Source organism: Cherax quadricarinatus, chromosome 18, assembly GCF_038502225.1.
Source record: "Cherax quadricarinatus isolate ZL_2023a chromosome 18, ASM3850222v1, whole genome shotgun sequence".
Classification (NCBI taxonomy): Eukaryota; Metazoa; Arthropoda; class Malacostraca; order Decapoda; family Parastacidae; genus Cherax; species Cherax quadricarinatus.
In genome coordinates, this window is record NC_091309.1 from 19,818,981 (window position 1) to 19,838,582 (window position 19,602).

Sequence of the window (19,602 nt, forward strand, 5' to 3'; positions counted from 1 at the left end):
AGGGAGCAGGTGGTGAGGTAGGTGATAGGGAGCAGGGGTGAGGTAGGTGATATGGGGCAGGGGTGAGGTAGGTGATAGGGGGCAAGGATGAGGTAGGTGATAGGGGGCAGGGGTGAGGTTGGTGACAGGGGGCAGGGGTGAGGTAGGTGACAGGGGGCAGGGGTGAGGTAGGTGACAGGGGGCAGGGGTGAGGTAGGTGACAGGGGGCAGGGGTGAGGTAGGTGACAGGGGGCAGGGATGAGGTAGGTGACAAGGGGCAGGGGTGAGGTAGGTGACAAGGGGCAGGGGTGAGGGAAGCAATGGAGATCTCATAAGGTTTCTGAACCCTCCATAGTGCACATTATCTCAGGCTACAGAACATTATATTGATTTTTTCAATTATTTGTTTATCCTGGTACATTGGCTCAGAAGTATACAGATTTGAAGTTCCAGTGCACATAAACAAAAAATAAAAACTGTAACCTATATAAACTACTTGTAGAAAGCCCCTTATTATGTAAGGGATTTTGGAATAAACCATAGTTCATCCAGCTTGTGCAGTGACTGTCAGAACAATCATAAATTTTGAAATTAGGAAATGGCTCATGTATATTAATTCATCAGAAATATTCATTGTCCTTTTAGATATGATCAAATTACATCAATATGTGCAGCTTGACAGAGTTGGTGTTTTTGGCTTATCTTTGATCTACAATTTAGGAATCAAAAATAATTTATAAAGAATCCTCAAGCTCCAGGTCTTGGAATTAAATTTAATACTTCTAATAACCATTTTAAAATACTGTTTATATTGTACAGTATATTGTTTGGTGGCAGGCTAGCCGAAGTCTCAAGGTTGGCACAGGAAATGTAAATTTAACTTCTTCCTACCATATGTTTAATAGAAAATTTTGATTCGTATTATGAGGTTGACACATCCCCAATGTGGAATGTGTGGTGACACATGGATGGCTACACTCTCCTGCCTTATGTGCACTACTGGAGAGAAACAGTTTTGTGCCCTTGTGGGGGTGACTGGCTTAACACTAGGCATGTGTCTGCATGATGACTTCATTGTCACAACACACTGTCCATGCACTACAAGTATGTGATTACTTGCACCATTACAAGACAGTGTTTTTTGACTTACACTGTTACAAGACAGTATTCATACACTACAATATTTTATGACTTACACTGTTACAAAAATGTTTATACACTATAAGTGTGTTTAATATTATCTTTGTGATTGCACATATGCATGCATATACTGTACATAAATACAGTTTCTCCCTCTACACTATTTCCTTCTCTCCTACCCTCTTTCCTTCCCACTCTACCCCCTCCTGCTCCACCCTCTTCCTTCCCTTCTTCTCCATGTTCAGTGCTTAATTTGATTATATTATTATCCTCCTTTCCCCTGTTATTACTTACCTTCACAAGTCTCTACTTTTTTTTTTTTTTTTTTTTTTTTTTTTTATATACAGGGTTTGACAAGGTTAGCTATTTACAGGTTAAGGATTCCTAACTTTATTGACGAGCTAAGAGCTGTTACCTACATCAGCTCATTTGAAGATAAGATAAGATAAGATTTCGTTCGGATTTTTAACCCCGGAGGGTTAGCCACCCAGGATAACCCAAGAAAGTCAGTGCGTCATCGAGGACTGTCTAACTTATTTCCATTGGGGTCCTTAATCTTGTCCCCCAGGATTGAAAGCATTTTTATTGTTATGAAACATACAAATAGGGAACAGGATGAAGTTGGAGCAATCTGTAGGCCAGCGTTTTCATCTGATTAACTTACTTTATCTCGTTGACATCATAATGCTGTACGAACGTGTTCCATACTCGAGTCATCCTGGGGATAAATGATCTCAGATGAAGTGATGTTTTAGAGAAGGGTACACCCAGAGTGAAGTTGCTGCTTTCTGCCCGTCTTGTGGTATAGAAGCTTGCTTCACGCTGTCCATGCTGTATAGTCCTTGTGGCTTAGCGCTTCTTTTTGATTATAATAATAATTCACGCTGTCCATAATCCCTCTGTGTTTTTATTCCTCTTCAGTTCTCTTCACAAATAATTTTGATAGTCTTTTTTCCTTTTCTTTCTCATCTTCCTTCTTTTCTTTGTCTTCTCTCTCTCTTTTCTGTCTCTCTCCTCCTCACATTTATCCATATATTGTATTACTCACAAGATAAATGATTAGACTTTCGACTTTTTTTTTTATTCACATCACACACAAAAGCAAATAATATTAACCATATGTTGCAAAAAAATTTAAATAATTTTTTGAAATGTTGCCTCTTCACAAAAGTTTCAAGATTATTCATGTATTTTTTTAAATTGTGCTTGCAGTGTGGAAACCTTTATTAGCCAGGCTTTGAGGCCAAGCTTGGACACTTACCTTGGATGCAAATCTTGGACACCAAGCTTGGAGACCAAGTTTTGAGCTTTCATTAAGCTTCTTAGTGTTGAAGCAAAATGTCATTTGCTATTGTACTAAAGGCTTCCATACTGCTTATGTTTCTTTTACTTCCATTGTGTCTGTATTGTATACCACCTGTTTCTGCCAGATAACTCTGGTATTATAGCTACAAAGAATATAACAGCTTTGGAGTTATTGAGAAGTTAGCAGTGTGAAATAAAGATACAATATTGTATCCCTGGTATTATATTTACCAAGATTGGACAGTAAAATCTCTATTTAACCCTTTCAGTGTTGTGACCCCTGCTCGCAAACTTGCTCTCAGGATCAAAGAATTAAAAAAAAAAATTTTTCTTGTGAAATGGTAGAGAATCTTTTTCCAGAGGTAATGAAAACAAAAGTATGAAATTTGATGGATAACTTACGGAATTACGCTCTTGCAAAGTTAGTGTTCTTGGTGATAATTACACATCAGTGATTTCGTCCACTTGGAGCCCTATTTTGGCCCAATTCCATTGTTCCAGTCAATCAAACTCATAGCTATTTCGCTAGTACAGTGGAACTCCGGATTTTGTACTTAATCCGTTCCAGAAGATCGGCCTAAATCCGAAACGTACGAAAACCAAAGTAGTATTTCCCATAAGAAATAATGTAAATTCAATTAATCCGTTTCAGACACCCAAAAGTATTAAAAAAAAATACATTTATAGAAAGTAACTGTAGTTTTACATACAGAAAACAGTGAGAAATAAATATAAAGGACTAATGAAATGGATAAATGAACATTTAAATCACTTTTACCTTTATTGAAGAGTCTTGTTGACGTATGGAAGAGTGAGGAGAGGAGAGGGAGGAGAGTTTGTTTGGAGACTGGACAAAATAGTACTTGAATATGACACTAATATCAACTCTATGGCTTATTTATCTATCACATTTCATCTAATATGACATAATAAACAATATTAATAACATAGAAACATGATATATACTCTAGAATGAATAAAATATGTCATTATGTATGTGGTTAGTGGTGGCTGCGGCAGCTGCCATACTTCTGCTGTAACTACAGTGGACCCCCGGTTTACGATCAGCTCCCAATGCGACCAATTATGTAAGTGTATTTATGTAAGTGCGTTTGTATGTGTATGTTTGGGGGTCTGAAATGGACTAATCTAATTCACAATATTCCTTATGGGAACAAATTCGGTCAGTACTGGCACCTGAACATACTTCTGGAATGAAATAATATCGTAAACCGGGGGTCCACTGTACATATCTTCCCATTATTATAAGAGAAAACAGAGTTTTTGTGAGGCTAACTGCACTACATCACAGTTTCATAAGGAAAACATTGAAACAATGTACGTAATTTATAAATAAGAAATATTGTATAAAAACATAATAGAGAATGTAAAGAAATAAAGTGGTTATTTTATGTATACTATAGTACACACTTACCTTGGAGGAGATGCTGGCAGAGGTTTAGGGTGGTGGAAGATAGCACAGGGCAGTGTATGTTGTCAATGGCCCTGTAAACCTCCAGCAACTTTGGAGGGGCTAGTTTCGTGTTGTCCTTTTTCTATCAGTCGCTTAACTTACTACACTCTTAATTTTTTTTTTTGTTATTTTTTTCAACAAGTTGGTCGTCTCCCACCGAGGCAGGGTGACCCAAAAAAGAAAGAAAATCCCCAAAAAGAAAATACTTTCATCATCATTCAACACTTTCACCACACTCGCACATTATCACTGCTTTTGCAGAGGTGCTCAGAATACAACAGTTTAGAAGCATATACGTATAAAGATACACAACATATCCCTCCAAACTGCCAATATCTTAATGCTACACTTTATTGCTGGCTGGTGCCATAGCCTTTATCAACTCCTGCTGCTTTAGTATCATACATATCGTAGAATCACAGAATCACTTGAAGAATTCTATCATGTTTCTCGCCTTCTTTATCAAAGGTCTGGCACTCTGAACTCTTTTTGGCCCTATAGTGACATATTTAGCAGTTGCAAGCACAAAAAACAATGGATTATTATGAAATGTTTCAGATGAATGCATGGAGTAATGTTTACTCAACTAGTAACAAAGGCAAACTGAGTCAGAAACATATGAGCAGACATGTCTGATACATATGATTTCCGGGTGGAGTATGAAATCCAGACCAAAACTTACCTCAAAATAGTGGTCTAAATTCGAAATATACTATATTCAGTGTGTACGAAATCTGGAGTTCCACTGTACTCCTTTTATTCTATTGAGTGAGTACAAGAAACTGCAGAATTACCTATTTCAGCTACCTAATAAAGTGATCAGAGATTGGTAATTTGGCCAGTTTCACACAAATTCAAGAAAAGTAAGTTTCAAAATAGTCCAGAATAAACAGTACAGACATTCCAGGCACTAAAATAACATTTTCTCTGTTCATCAGTCACATCTTGAGGCCCCTCTTATTTTACTCTTGCTTTCCATTTTTAATTTTTATTGACACAAAAAATATTTATTGTTATGCAGACTACTGCATTATTGTAATAATTGTATAAATAATATCAACGCATTTGTAAACTTAGATGTACCAATTGTGTATTGGATGCATGACGCGATTTGTTTACTCTTGAATATTGGCAAAAATTGAACATTTCTGCTATTTTGAGCTCAATTTCAAGCTACATGTACTTTCCATCCTGAAGCCAGTCAAAATTATCTCTATTTCTGTAGTATATCTTACATTCTATTAAATGAGACCAAGAAAACGTGAATACAACCATAAAAACTATACAAAAATACACCGCAAAGTCGCTGTTTTAAACCAAAAACATGATTGCAGTTTTTTCTCATGCACTGCTTGCTGCAGGATTTTGTTTAATATGGTGGACACTTACCGCATAGACCCATTCTCTCATATCTAGGCCCAAATTTACTGCTTACAGCTTATCTGAGTGAGCTGAGCTCGTGGCGTCATATTACTGGACTAATACTGGCTTCAAAGCCGTGATATAACAGGACCAACACTGAAAGGGTTAATGGATTAATAGTGGGAAGATGGTGTGCAACACTTGAGTTGAATGCTTTTTTTAAAACACTAAAATTTTTTTCATAATTCATCCTCAAGAAATTAGTAAACATAGTAACAAAAATGGAATATTCTGTACACATCAGATTTTACCTATTGTTTCTGAAGACCTTTAACCCTTTCACTGTCTGTCATGAAGATCTACAATATGTACACCAGAGTCCCCTATGTAGATCTGTTTTGAACTCGGCTCACTCAAATAAGCTGAAAGTGGTAAATTTTGGCCTAGATATGAGGGAATTGGTGTGTGTGGCAAGTGTGCACAGTTTCCCACCAAAGCAGGGTGGCCCGAAAAAGAAAAACTTTCACCATCACTCACTCCGTCACTGTCTTGCCAGAGGCATGCTTACACTACAGTTATAAAACTGCAACATTAACACCCCTCCTTCAGAGTGCTGGCACTGTACTTCCCATCTCCCATCCCTTCGTAAATGTTACTGTGCTTACACTCCAACAGCACATAAAGTCCAAAACTATTTGTCTCCATTTGCTCCTGTCTTAACATGCGCATGCATGCTTGCTGGAAGTCCAAGCCCCTCGCACACAAAACCTCCTTTACCCTCTCCCTCCAACCTTTCCTAGGCTGACCCCCTACCCCACTTTCTCTCCACTGCAGATTTACGTACTCTCGAAGTCATTTTATTTCATGCCAACCTCTCTACATGTCCAAACCATCTCAATAACCCCTCCTCAGCCCTCTTTTAATTTCCTTATTTTACATACTCTACCAAACTCATCAACCAACCTCTGCAACTTCTCTTCAGAATCCCCCAGAAGCACAGTGTTAAAAAAAAGCCCTGCTGCACATATTGCATGATGAGAAAAGTAAAACTGCCTTTGTGTTTCGTTTAAGATATTGAACTTTAAGTTGTTTTTAATTTGGGTTTTATTGGCTGTTTCTTATCATTTGTAGAACGATACTGCTGAAATAGAGATGCTTTTGGATTGTTCCAGGAGTAGCTTGAAAATCGCCTTCGAAGTAGCAGAAATATTAGATTTTTTCGAGGGTGGGTAAGGCCCTTTCCTCCCCAAAAAAGTCCATTCTGTTTTATAGGTTTTTACTAAATCTAATTAAGTTATTGGGGCACCATAAAGCCATAACCAATCATCCTGGTTATATTTTATTATCCGATAAATAGGGTAATCATTGATTTTTTGTGATGAATTCAAAATGGAAGGCAGGTGTAATATAGGAGAGTCCTGGAGATGTAATTAACCCTTTCAGGGTCCGTCCCGTAGATCTACGGCTTTACGTTCAGGGTCCAAACCGTAGATCTACGCCATGAGCTCGGCTCACTCTGATAAACTGTGAGTGGTACATTTGGGCCTAGATATGAGAGAATACATCTATGTGGTATGTGTGCACCACATAAAACAGATCCTGCAGCACACTGTGTATAATGAGAGAAAAAAAATGAAATCGTGATTTTTCGATTAAAACAGCAACTTTGCAGTGTTTTTCGTATGTTTTTTATAGTTGTATTTGCGATTTCTTGGTCTCATTTGATAGAATGGAAGACATATTACAGAAATAGAGATGATTTTGATTGTTTTTAGCATTGGAAATGGCTTGAAACTGAGCTTAAAATAGCGGAAATGTTAAATTTTTGCCGATATTCAAGAGTAAACAAACGACCTCACACGTCTAATACACGTCAGCTGGTGGGTCTAATATACATTCACAAATATGGTGATGATATTTATACAATTATTACAGTATTGCATAAGAGTAAATCTTCTATTTTTTGGTGTGAATAAAAATTCATTATGTGAATAAAAAATCAAAATGGAATTTATTTGTAAAGCCTCAAAACATAACTAATGAACAGAGGAAATGTTAGTTTAGTGCCAGGAATGCCTACATTGTTCATTCTGGATCCTATTTTCAATTTGGAATATTTTGAACTTTGTGTTAAATTGGCCAAATTAACAATTTCCGATCACTTTATTTTGTAGTTGAAACAGTTGACTTCGCGATTTCTTGTGCTCAATTGATAGAATAGAAGTAATACTAGTGAAATAGCTAAGAATTTGGTTGATTGGAATAATGTAATTGGCCTAAAATGGGAGTCAAAGTCGGCAAAATCGCCGATTCGTAAATATCGCTGACACATCAAAATTCGCGAGAGCATAATTTCGTCAATTTTCCACCAAATTTCGTACTTTTTGTTTTATTACTTTCACAAAAAGATTCTCTACGATTTCATAAGAAAAAATAGCAAATTTTTTGTTTGAAAATTCTTGGACACTGGTGCGTGACTCCAGATTTGGGCCTTGGACCCTGAAAGGGTTAATGAACAGAGGAAATATTATTTTAGTGCCTGCAATGTCTACATTTTTATTTTTTTTTATTAACACATCGGCCGATTCCCACCAAGGCAGGGTGGCCCGAAAAAGAAAAACTTTCATCATCTTTCACTCCATCACTGTCTTGCCAGAGGGGTTCTTTACACTACAGTTTATAAAACTGCAACATTAACACCCCTCCTTCAGAGTGCAGACACTGTACAGTAGGGCCCCACTTATACGGCGGGTTAGGTTTGAGGCTGTCGCTGGAAAGCAGACATCACCGGAAGGCAGAACGCCATTTTTTCCATTTATAAATGCATATAAATGTCAGAGAACAAGTTTACCCTAAATTATATTAAGTTAGTAATAGAACTAGGCATTAAAAACACACAAAGTAAAATACATTCACGGTACATTCATTACTTATCTTAAAGTATTTGTAATCTTAATGTTGGGAGAGAGGTGAGTAGTACTTATTTGTAGGAAGTCAGGTGTAGGTAGCCCTGGCTCCCCGTCTCATACTTAATATATGATATTTAAAACATCCCAGATAGTTAAAATACACATACAGTACACTCACTACTTACCTTAAAATATGTGTAGTCTTAATATAGGAATAGAGGTGGGTAGTATTTATTTGTAGGAAGTCAGTGTAGGTAGCTGGTAAGTGTAGCCCGCCTGGGCTACACCTACCGGCTACCTACACTGTGGCCCAGAGCCATATTATTAGCATCCATATACCTTGTTCACTGAATTTAATAGTTTCTAACAACTACCTTTAGATGCCATCATAAATGAAGGGAGAAGTAATGAATAATTCATGCCGAAAATTGTAAACAAAAGCTGAGTGGGGGAGTGGCTGGGCCAAATGCAGATTCGTACACGTTTTCTCTGGTGGCTGAGCAGAGAAAATGTAATGTTGTCCCTCTGCCCGGCTACCACGGGTCCACAAGTATTATTATCAGAGCACATATAAAATACGCAGTAAATGCCAGACAACAAGTTTACACTAACTTATATTAAGTTAGCAATAGAAATAGGCATTAAAAACACAATGAAAGGTAAGATACACACAGAGTACACTTATTACTCACCTTAAAATATTAATATTAATGTGTGAGAGGTGAGTGGTAGGGTGTTTATTGAATAAAATCAGAATGGCACACCATCATCCTCTAACTTGGCACGTAAAGCAAGAGACTTATGACTCCTCTTTTTATCACAGCTTAGACGCCATCGTCAGTGAGAGCCAACTAGTTAACAAAAGAGTAAACGAGAGAGAGAACGAGATACAGACAATGTAAAAATACAAACTGAACAGGTAGTGGGCGATTACTTGGTCAGGCGAAATAAATGCGTATTAATATGTGTCTACTTTTAGTTCATTCACGTACATTTGTAAGAGTTTGTAAAACATTTACCTCAGTATTTTTTTTATAATAATAATTACCTCACAGTACAAATACTCTTACATTGTGTACAAGTTGTAGAAGTTAGTGCAGAATAAACAAACAGCAACACACCATTTTTAGAGTGAATGAAGATATTATTGTTATTATTATCATAATAAAAAGCACTAAACCCACAAGGGTCGTGAATTGCTATATATAGAGTGAAGGCATACGAAAAGAATATTTTTCTACAGTTATCCCCCAGTTTGACTAGAGAAAACGTAATTCTTCCGACACTATCTACACAGCCACTTTGTAAACAAATCTCATATTTATGTAAATTTTTATTCTGTGAATGTATGTATCATGTTTATGTGCTATGTAACGGGTTTCATATATAATTTTGAGGAAAATATCATAGATGGATTAATGAAAATGCCTATATTAATGTAAAAGAAGACATTTAGTGTGCCCAAGAGTGATTATTATTACATAGTATTGGCGTCATGAGTCGAGAGACTCTTAGCGATCTTAATGTGTACCTGCACACCAGCACAGTGTGTAAGTATATTTAGGTACAGGTACACATAAGTATAATTATCAGAGTACATATAAATACACAGTAACTTTAAAACACTGGAAATTTTGAAAAATTTCCTGACATAATAGATGTGGTCGTGGAGAATGTAAACAAACTGGGTGGGGTGCGCCATATTTGAAAGACCGCTTGCTGTATAGCAAATTTTGGTCATAATTTGACATTGTCGTATTAGCGGAACACCGTAAGGCGAAATGCCATAAAGCGGAGCCCTACTGTACTTCCCATCTCCAGGATTCAAGTCCAGCCTGCTGATTTCCCTGAATCCCTTCATAAATGTTACTTTGCTCACACTCCAACAGCATGTCTAAGTATTAAAAACCATTTGTCACCATTCACTCCTATCAAATATGCTTACGCATGCTTGCCGGAAGTCCAAGCCCCTTGCACACAAAACCACCTTTACCCCCCTCCCTCCAACCTTTCCTAGACCGACCCCTACCCCACCTTCCCTCCACTACAGATTGATACACTCTCGAAGTCATTCTGTTTCGTTCCAGTCTCTATACATGTCCGAACCACCTCAACAACCCTTCCTCAGCCCTCTGGATAACAGTTTTAGCAATCCCGTACCTCCTCCCAACTTCCAAACTACGAATTCTCTGCATTATATTCACACCACACATTGCCCTCAGACATGACATCTCCACTGCCTCCAGCCTTCTTCTTGCTGCAACATTCATCACCCATGCTTCACACCCATATAAGAGCATTGGTAAAACTATACTCTCATACATTCCCCTCCTTGCTTCCAAGGACAAAGTTCTTTGTCTCCACAGACTCCTAAGTGCACCGCTCACCCTTTTCCCCTCATCAGTTCTATGATTCACCTCATCTTTCATAGACCCATCTGCTGACACGTCCACTCTCAAATATCTGAATACATTCACCTCCTCCATACTCTCTCCCTCCAAGCTGATATCCAATCTATCATTGCCTAATCTTTTTGTTATCCTCATAACCTTACTCTTTCCTATATTCACTTTTAATTTTATTCTTTTACATACCTACCAAATTCATCTACCAACCTTTGCAACTTCTCTTCAGAATCTCCCAAGAGCACAGTGTCATCAGCAAAAAGCAACTGTGACAACTACCACTTTATGTCTGATTCTTTATCTTTTAACTCCATGCCTCTTTTCAAAACTCTCTCATTCACTTCTCTTACAACCCCATCTATAAATATAGTGGACCCTCGACCAATGATGGCATCGTCTAATGTTAAAACCGACTAGCGATACATTTTAACGCAAAAATTTTGCCTCAACTAGCGCTAAAAAACTCGACCAACACGATTCGTTCTGTTTGAGACGCGTCCACTTGTGGCCAGTGTTTACAAGCCAGCCAGCCACCGCGGTCCCATCCAAACATACAATCGGAACATTTTATATTATCACAGCGTTTTTAGTGATTGCACCTGCAGAATAAGTCACCATGGGCCCCAAGAAAGCTTCTAGTGCCAGCCCTACAGCAAAAAGGGTGAGAATTACTATGGATATGAAGAAAGAGATCATTGCTAAGTATGAAAGTGGAGTGCGTGTCTCCGAGCTGGCCAGGTTGTACACAAAACCCCAATCAACCATCGCTACTATTGTGGGCAAGAAAACGGCAATCAAGGAAGCTGTTCTTGCCAAAGGTGCAACTATGTTTTCGAAACTGAGATCGCAAGTGATAGAAGATGTTGAGAGACTATTATTGGTGTGGATAAACGAAAAACAGATAGCAGGAGATAGCATCTCTCAAGCGATCATATGTGAAAAGGCTAGGAAGTTGCATGACGATTTAATTAGAAAAATGCCAGCAACTAGTGGTGATGTGAGTGAATTTAAGGCCAGCAAAGGTTGGTTTGAGAGATTTAAGAATCGTAGTGGCATACATAGTGTGATAAGGCATGGTGAGGCTGCCAGTTCGGACCAAAAAGCAGCTGAAAAATATGTGCAGGAATTCAAGGAGTACATAGACAGTGAAAAATTGAAAACTGAACAAGTGTTTAATTGTGACACTGACAATGTTGTGAAACACTTTAGGAATGTCATAAAGGAACGGGAGGTACAGGCCTCTATGGGCAGATATGTTGTGCGACAGAAGTTCAGTGACTCTCAAGCTGGTCCTAGTGGCATTAAAAGAAGAAGGGAAGTAACCTCAGAAAAGGACTTGACACCTCGAGTCTTAATGGAAGGGGATTCCCCTTCTAAACACTAACACCATCCACACACTCCCCTCCTCCCATCCCATCAATCATCACCAGATCTTCAATAAAGGTAAGTGTTATGTAATTGTACATGTCTTCTTCAGTTTGTGTGTTTTAAAATTAATATTTCATGTGGTAAAATTTTTTTTTTCAATACTTTTGGGTGTCTTGCACGGATTTATTTGATTTCCAGTATTTCTTATGGGGAAAATTAACTCGACTAACGATAATTTCGATTAACGATAATTTCGATTAACGATGAGATCTCAGGAACGGATTAATATCGTTGGTTGAGGGTCCACTGTATATTGAACAACCGTGGTGACATCACACATCCTTGTCTTAGGCCTATTTTTACTGGGAAATAATCTCTCTCTTTCCTACATGCTCTAACTTGAGCCTCACTATTCTTGTGAAACCTCTTCACTGCTTTCAGTAACCTACCTCCTATACCATACGACTGCAACATCTGCCACATTGCTTCCCTATCCACCCTGTCATATGCCTTTTCCAAATCCATGAATGCCACAAAAACCTCTTTAGCCTTATCTAAATACTGTTCACTTATAGGTTTCACTGTACGCACCTGGTCTACATACCCTCTACCTTTCCTAAAGCTTCCTTGTTCATCTGCAATCCTACTCTCCATCTTACTCTTAATTCTTTCAATAATAACTACTGTACACTTTACCAGGTATGCTCAACAAACTTATCCCCCTATAATTTTTGCACTCTCTTTTGTCCCCTTTGCCTTTATACAAAGGAACTATGCATGCTCTCTGCCAATCCCTAGGTACCTTACCCTCTTCCATACATTTATTAACTCCAAAACTATATCCCCACCTGCTTTTAACATTTCTATCTTTATCCCATCAATCCCAGCTGCCTTACCCCCTTTCATTTTACCTACTGCCTCACGAACTTCCCCCATACTCACAACTGGCTCTTCCTCACTCCTACAAGATGTTATTCCTCCTTGCTCTATACATGAAATCACAGCTTCCCTATCTTCATGAACTTTAACAATTCCTCAGAATATTCCCTCCATCTTCCCTATACCTCTAACTCTTCATTAAATAACTCTCCTCTCCTATTTTTAACTGACAAATCCATTTGTTCCCTAGGCTTCCTCAACTTGTTAATCTCACTCCAAAACTTTTTCTTATTTTCAACAAAATTTGTTGATAACATCTCACCCACTCTCTCATTTGCTCTCTTTTTACATTGCTTCACCACTCTCTTAACCTCTCTTTTTTTTCTCCATATACTCTTCCCTCCTTGCATCACTTCTACTTTGAAAGACCTCTCATATACTAACTTTTTCTCCCTTACTACTCTCTTTACATCATCATTCCACCAATCACTCCTCTTCCCTCCTGCACCCACTTTCCTGTAACCACAAACTTCTGCTGAACACTCTAACACTACATTTTTAAAAATACCCCATACATCTTCGACCCCATTGCCTATACTCTCACTAGCCCATCTATCCTCCAATAGTTGTTTATATCTTACCCTAACTGCCTCCTCTTTTAGTTTATAAACCTTCACCTCTCTCTTATCTGATGCTTCTATTTTCCTTGTATCCCATCTACCTTTTACTCTCACTATAGCTACAACTAAAAAGTGATCTGATGTATCTGTGACCCCTCTATAAACATGTACATCCTGAAGTCTACTCAACAGTCTTTTATCTACCAATACATAGTCCAACAAACTACTGTCATTACGCCCTACATCATATCTTGTACAGTGGACCCTCAGCTAACAAACGCATTGCATAACGTTAAATCTGCCTAATGAAGCGTTTGAGCGTAAAAATTTTGGCTTGGCTAACGATAAAAAACTCGCCCAATGTGATTTGTCCCGAACCTGTCCGTCCAGCCTGAGCGCCTCAGCTACCCTTCCATCATTATTTACAAGCCAGGGTGGCCGGTTTCATGCATACATTCGGCAAAATTTTGTATTATTCCATTGTTTATAGTGCTTGTAACTGCTAAATAAGCCACCATGGGCCCAAAGAAAGCTTCTGGTGCCAACTCTGTGGTAAAAAGGGTGAGAAATACTATCGTACCATGGTTAGCTGCTGCTGCACCACCATCAGCTGTTGTTACACCACCGTCAGCTGTACTACTTGAAGATGTGGAGAGACTGTTGTTGGTGTGGCTTAATGAGAAACAGTTACTGAGAAACAATTACCCCAGAGGGTTAGCCACCCAGGATAACCCAAGAAAGTCAGTGAGTCATCGAGGACTGTCTGACTTATTTCCACTGGGGTCCTTAATCTTTTCCCCCAGGATGCGACCCACACCAGTCTCCTAACACCCAGGTGAACAGGAAAAAATGCCTGGAACTAGTGCTCATATTGGTGAATTTAAGGCTAGCAAAGGTTGGTTTGAGAGATTTAAGAATTGTAGTGGCATACACAGTGTGATAAGGCATGGCGAAACTGAAAAATTCCAACCCCAACAAGTGTTCACGTGTGATGAAACAGGCCTGGTCTGGAAGAAAATGCCAAACAGGACCTACATTACTCAGGAGGAAAAGGCACTCCCAGGACACAAGCTTATGAAAGACAGGCTAACTTTCTTGTTTTGTTGTAATGCTAGTGGGGATTGTAAAGTGAAGCCTTTACTCATGTGTCACTGTGAAAACCCCAGAATGTTCAAGAAAAACAGTGTCTCATCACTCATCAGTACTCTTCAATAAAGGTAAGTGTCATTTTTAACATTTATTTATATAGTTATTGTGCATGTCTCATTGTTTTCTTTGTAGGGAAATGTATATCTATAGAAATTTTTTTTTTAACACTTTTGGCTGTCTGGAACGGATAAATTGGTTTTCCATTATTTCTTATGGGGAAAATTAATTCGGCTAATGGTTATTTCGTCTAACGATGAGCTCTCAGGAATGGATTAATATCGTTACCAAGGGTCCACTGTATACTTATTTATCCTCTTTTTCTTAAAATATGTATTACCTATAACTAAACCCCTTTCTATACAAAGTTCAGTCAAAGGGCTCCCATTATCATTTACACCTGGCACCCCAAACTTACTTACCATACCCTCTCTAAATGTTTCTCCTGCTTTAGCATTTAGGTCCCCTACCACAATTACTCTCTCACTTGGTTCAAAGGTTCCTATACATTCACTTAACATCTATGGTGTATGGTGTTTATTTTGGACATTATTTTTAAATTGGAATTTTTTGAGTTGTGTAAAATCGAACAAATTACTGATTTTTTTTTTTGCACTTTACAGGGTAGTTTTTATAGTTGTATAGGTGATATCGTGTGCTCATTTAATTGAATGGAAGTCATACTAATGAAATAGCTAAGAATTTGGCTCTGGCTCTGGTGGCTAACGCTCTCGCTTCACACTGCAAGGGCCTGGGTTCGATTCCCAGCCAGAGTAGAAACATTGGACGTGTTTCTTTCCACCTGTTGTTTATGTTCCCCATCAGTAAAATGGGTACCTGGGTGTTAGTCGACTGGTGTGGGTCGCATCCTGGGACACTGACGTAATGTAATTTGCCCGACAAGCGGAGCATAACAAGGGGCTTTTTACATAGTAGTACAGTGGACCCTCGACCAACGATGGCATCGATTAATGATAAATCCGACTAGCGATACATTTTAACGCAAAATTTTTGCCTTGACTAGCGCTAAAAAACTCGACCAACACTATTTGTTCCGTCAGACGCGTCCACTTCTGGCCAGTGTTTACAAGCCAGCCAGCCACCGCAGTCGCTTCCAAGCATACAATCGGAACATTTCATGTTATCACAGCCTTTTTAGTGATTGCACCTGCAAAATAAGTCACCATGGGCCCCAAGAAATCTTCTAGTGCCAACCCTACAGCAAAAAGGGTGAGAATTACTATGGATATGAAGAAAGAGATCATTGCCAAGTATGAAAGTGGAGTGCGTGTCTCCGAGCTGGCCAGGTTGTACACAAAACCCCAATCAACCATCGCTACTATTGTGGCCAAGAAAACGGCAATCAAGGAAGCTGTTCTTGCCAAAGGTGCAACTATGTTTTTGAAACTGAGATCGCAAGTACTTGAAGATGTTGAGAGACTGTTATTGGTGTGGATAAACGAAAAACAGATAGCAGGAGATAGCATCTCTCAAGCGATCATATGTGAAAAGGCTAGGAAGTTGCATGACGATTTAATGAAAAAAATGCCAGCAACTAGTGGTGATGTGAGTGAATTTAAGGCCAGCAAAGATTGGTTTGAGAGATTTAAAGGGAAGGGAAGTAACCCCGGAAAAGGACTTGCCACCTCAAGTCCTAATGGAAGGGGATTCCCCTTCTAAACACTAAGACCATCAACACTCCCCTCCTCCCATCCCAACAATCATCACCAGATCTTCAATAAAGGTAAGTGTCATGTAACTGTGCATGTCTTCTTCAATTTGTGTGTATTAAAATTAATATTTCATGTGGTAAAAACAATTTTTTTTCATACTTTGGGGTGTCCTACACGGATTAATTTGATTTCCATTATTTCTTATGGGGAAAATTAACTTGACTAACGATAATTTTGACTAACGATAAGCTCTCAGGAACGGATTAATAGTGTTAGTCGAGGGTCCACTGTATGTCGTTGATGTCAGCTAGGCCTGTATACCATGTACATGTACTTGTAGTAAATAAAGATATTATTATTATATTATTATTATTATTATTATTAATTGTGCAGTGAAATTAGTGTAAAATGTGACTCAAAGTGGGTGACATCGCCAATGCCTAAATTGCAACCAGATTTCTAACTATGCACCTGTGTAATACTATAAGTTACCTTCAGAAAATTATTTTCTACCATTTTAGATTTTTTTTTATAATTGTGGATACTGAGCGCTTTTAATTTTGGGGCTGTGGACAGTGAAGCGGTTAAATGGAGGTTCATTAAATTGAGGATATACTGTCAAATTTTCAGGGTTAATGAGAATTTAGTGTTGAGGTGCATATACTTCTGGTATTATAGCCACAAAGGTTGTAATGCCTTTAAGGATTATTGAAAATTAAAAAATTTTGTTTTTATAGTTTAGTCAATTGTATTTCAGACTCTAACAGCTGTTACTCTTTTGATATACCCAATTTGGAAGTAATTTAAACCTCACTTTTCAGAACCTAGACAAGTGGAAGAGCTCACGTCGGAAACGGAATGAAGAAGCTTTGATACGCGCCATTGAAATTAAGAAACACGAACAAGAGGAGGAGTTAATCCGCATGCGGCGCAAGAGCAAAACCTTCAGTGAAATACAGGAGGATAAGTAAGTATCAGAATGTTGAGTCACATACATACACAGCCCAAATAAAAAAGATAATACAACATAACATACACAGATGCTCTTGGAATTCCAACACTAGCATCATCTCGTATCTGATTTCTTTAGGAAGCATTAGTAGGATATCCTGTTAGGAATGTTTTCACTAGTGTTGGGCTTGGTATGTAGTACTTGATTTGACAAACCACTTTGTCCCTACTGCAGTAATGATTAGCTTGGTAGCTGATGAGTTTAAGTAGTTGAGTGGATACAGGGAGGGCAGAGCTGACTGCAAGTGGTTTATTGGCTATAGGGTTACACCAGGAAGAGTGAAGAGATAACCAGAGTCAGGTTTCAAAGAGTGGGCAGCCATGGTTAGAGCTAGGTTTGCCAAGGAATGGGGATGGACCAGGGTCTTGTGTTTTGAGCTCTGGGCAACATGAGTCACAAACCCAAAAGTACGGGAGTCATGCCTTGATGGGAAACAAAATGCTACAGGGAGCCTGCTTACAAGAAGTCTGATGGGTCAAACTAGATTTCATTTTTTGGATATAGACCAAGTCAAATAGTAGTCTAAGGAAAACTTTTTTTTTTTTTTTTTAACACATTGGCCATTTCCCACCGAGGCAAGGTGACCCAAAAAGAAAGAAAGAAAAAAAAACTTTCATCATTCAACACTTTCACCATCACTCATACATAATCACTGTCTTTACAGAGGTTCTCAGATTCGACAGTTTAGATGTCCCTCCAAACTACCAATATCCCAAACCCCTCCTTAAAGGAGGGGTTTGGGATATTGGCAGTTTGGAGGGGTATGTTATATATCTTTATATATGCTTCTAAACTGTTGTATCTGGGTGCCTCTGCAAAGACAGTGATTATGTGTGGGTGGGGTGAAAGTGTTGAATGATGAAAGTATTTTTTTGGGAGGGATTTTCTTTCTTTTTGGGTCACCCTGCCTCGGTGGGAGACAGCTGACTTGTTGAAAAAAAAAAAAAAGATATCTCAGCGTACCACTCACCTTTTTTCTTTCATCAATTCTGTGGTTAACCTCATCCTTCGTAAACCCATCCGCTGACAAATCAACTCCCAAATATCTGAAAACATTCACTTCTTCCATACCCCCTCCCTCGAATGTGATATCCAGTTTTTCTTTATCTAAATCGTTTGATACCCTCATCACCTTACTCTTATCTATGTTCACTTTCAACTTTCTACCTTTACACACCATTACGTACTTTATTATATTGACATTTACAAGTTAACATTATATATGGTGGTGAAGCCTTTGAAAGTAATTCACATTGTATCTATGAATTTTATTATATAATCTGTGAATGGTAATGATTATAATGCTGACCCTTAGGGTTTGTTTATTTACACAATGAGCATCACCAGAAAACTTTAAAAATTAACAAAAAAAAAAAAAATAATTCAGCACCACTTCTAAAAGTTATCACAGTGTTTAAGATAATGTTAATTTATTTTAGCCTATCTCAGCACACCTAGTCTTCAATAAGTTTGCTACTTTTCCATATTTTCTGTAAAGATAAGCCATCCTTCTGAGGTTCTGCCTTCACTTCACTTGCAGTTTCATAGCTTTGGTCCCTCTAGTAGTATCAATCTTTTAAATATTTTTTCATTCATCAACAGGAGCAAAAGAGGACGCAGATATAACCTTGTTGTCCACAACGATGATAGTAGTGACCTAAGTGGTCTTGGGCTATCATCTGCCAAGAGTACAAGTTCCCTCAGCGATGCACATGAAGAAAATGACGTTAAGGATTTAGATCAGGATAACAAAGATGCCAAAAGTGATGCTGGCTTTTGTACTGGCTCAGACACTGGCAGTGACGGGGTCTTTGCTGAAGATAATATCAGTGATACTTCTTCAGCTTTGGTGAGTATCACTCTGGGTACATTACATATATAATATTACATACATAATATTACATACATAATATTACATACATAATATTACATACATAATATTACATACATAATATTACATACATAATATACTGTTGCCCAAAATGCTGTGCATTCTAAGGGGCTTTCTGCATTCATACCTAAATAACACTCATCTCTGTACAAACATTGTATCATGCTGAAATAAATAAATCTGAATGCGAATTAATATTTTCAGTGCAGTACAGTGAAATTTGTTTGATCTGATCTTCAAATTACTGACTACATTAGATATAGAATAACTTTTTAAATTAGGAACTGCCAATTTAAAAAAAGTCAGCTAGCCAGTAAGGGGGTAATGGCCATGGGCAGGTTGCAATATTTTTTTTCAACAAATCGGCTGTATCCCACTGAGGCAGGGTGACCTAACAAGAAAAACAAAAGTTTTTATTTAAAAAGAAAAACAAAAGTTT

General features: G+C 38.2%; 1 protein-coding gene across 23 annotated transcripts in view; it reads left to right on the plus strand.

Annotated features, from left to right (window-relative positions):
- The window catches only part of LOC128689428 (uro-adherence factor A), an 828,046-nt gene that overhangs the window by 688,650 nt on the left and 119,794 nt on the right, over window positions 1-19,602 (plus strand). For all 23 annotated transcript variants that reach the window (XM_053777700.2, XM_053777698.2, XM_053777703.2 and 20 more), the window contains 2 exons: window positions 17,082-17,227; window positions 18,875-19,121. In XM_053777700.2, the coding sequence (XP_053633675.1) occupies window positions 17,082-17,227; window positions 18,875-19,121 (393 nt within the window). The remainder of the gene's footprint in view (window positions 1-17,081; window positions 17,228-18,874; window positions 19,122-19,602) is intronic.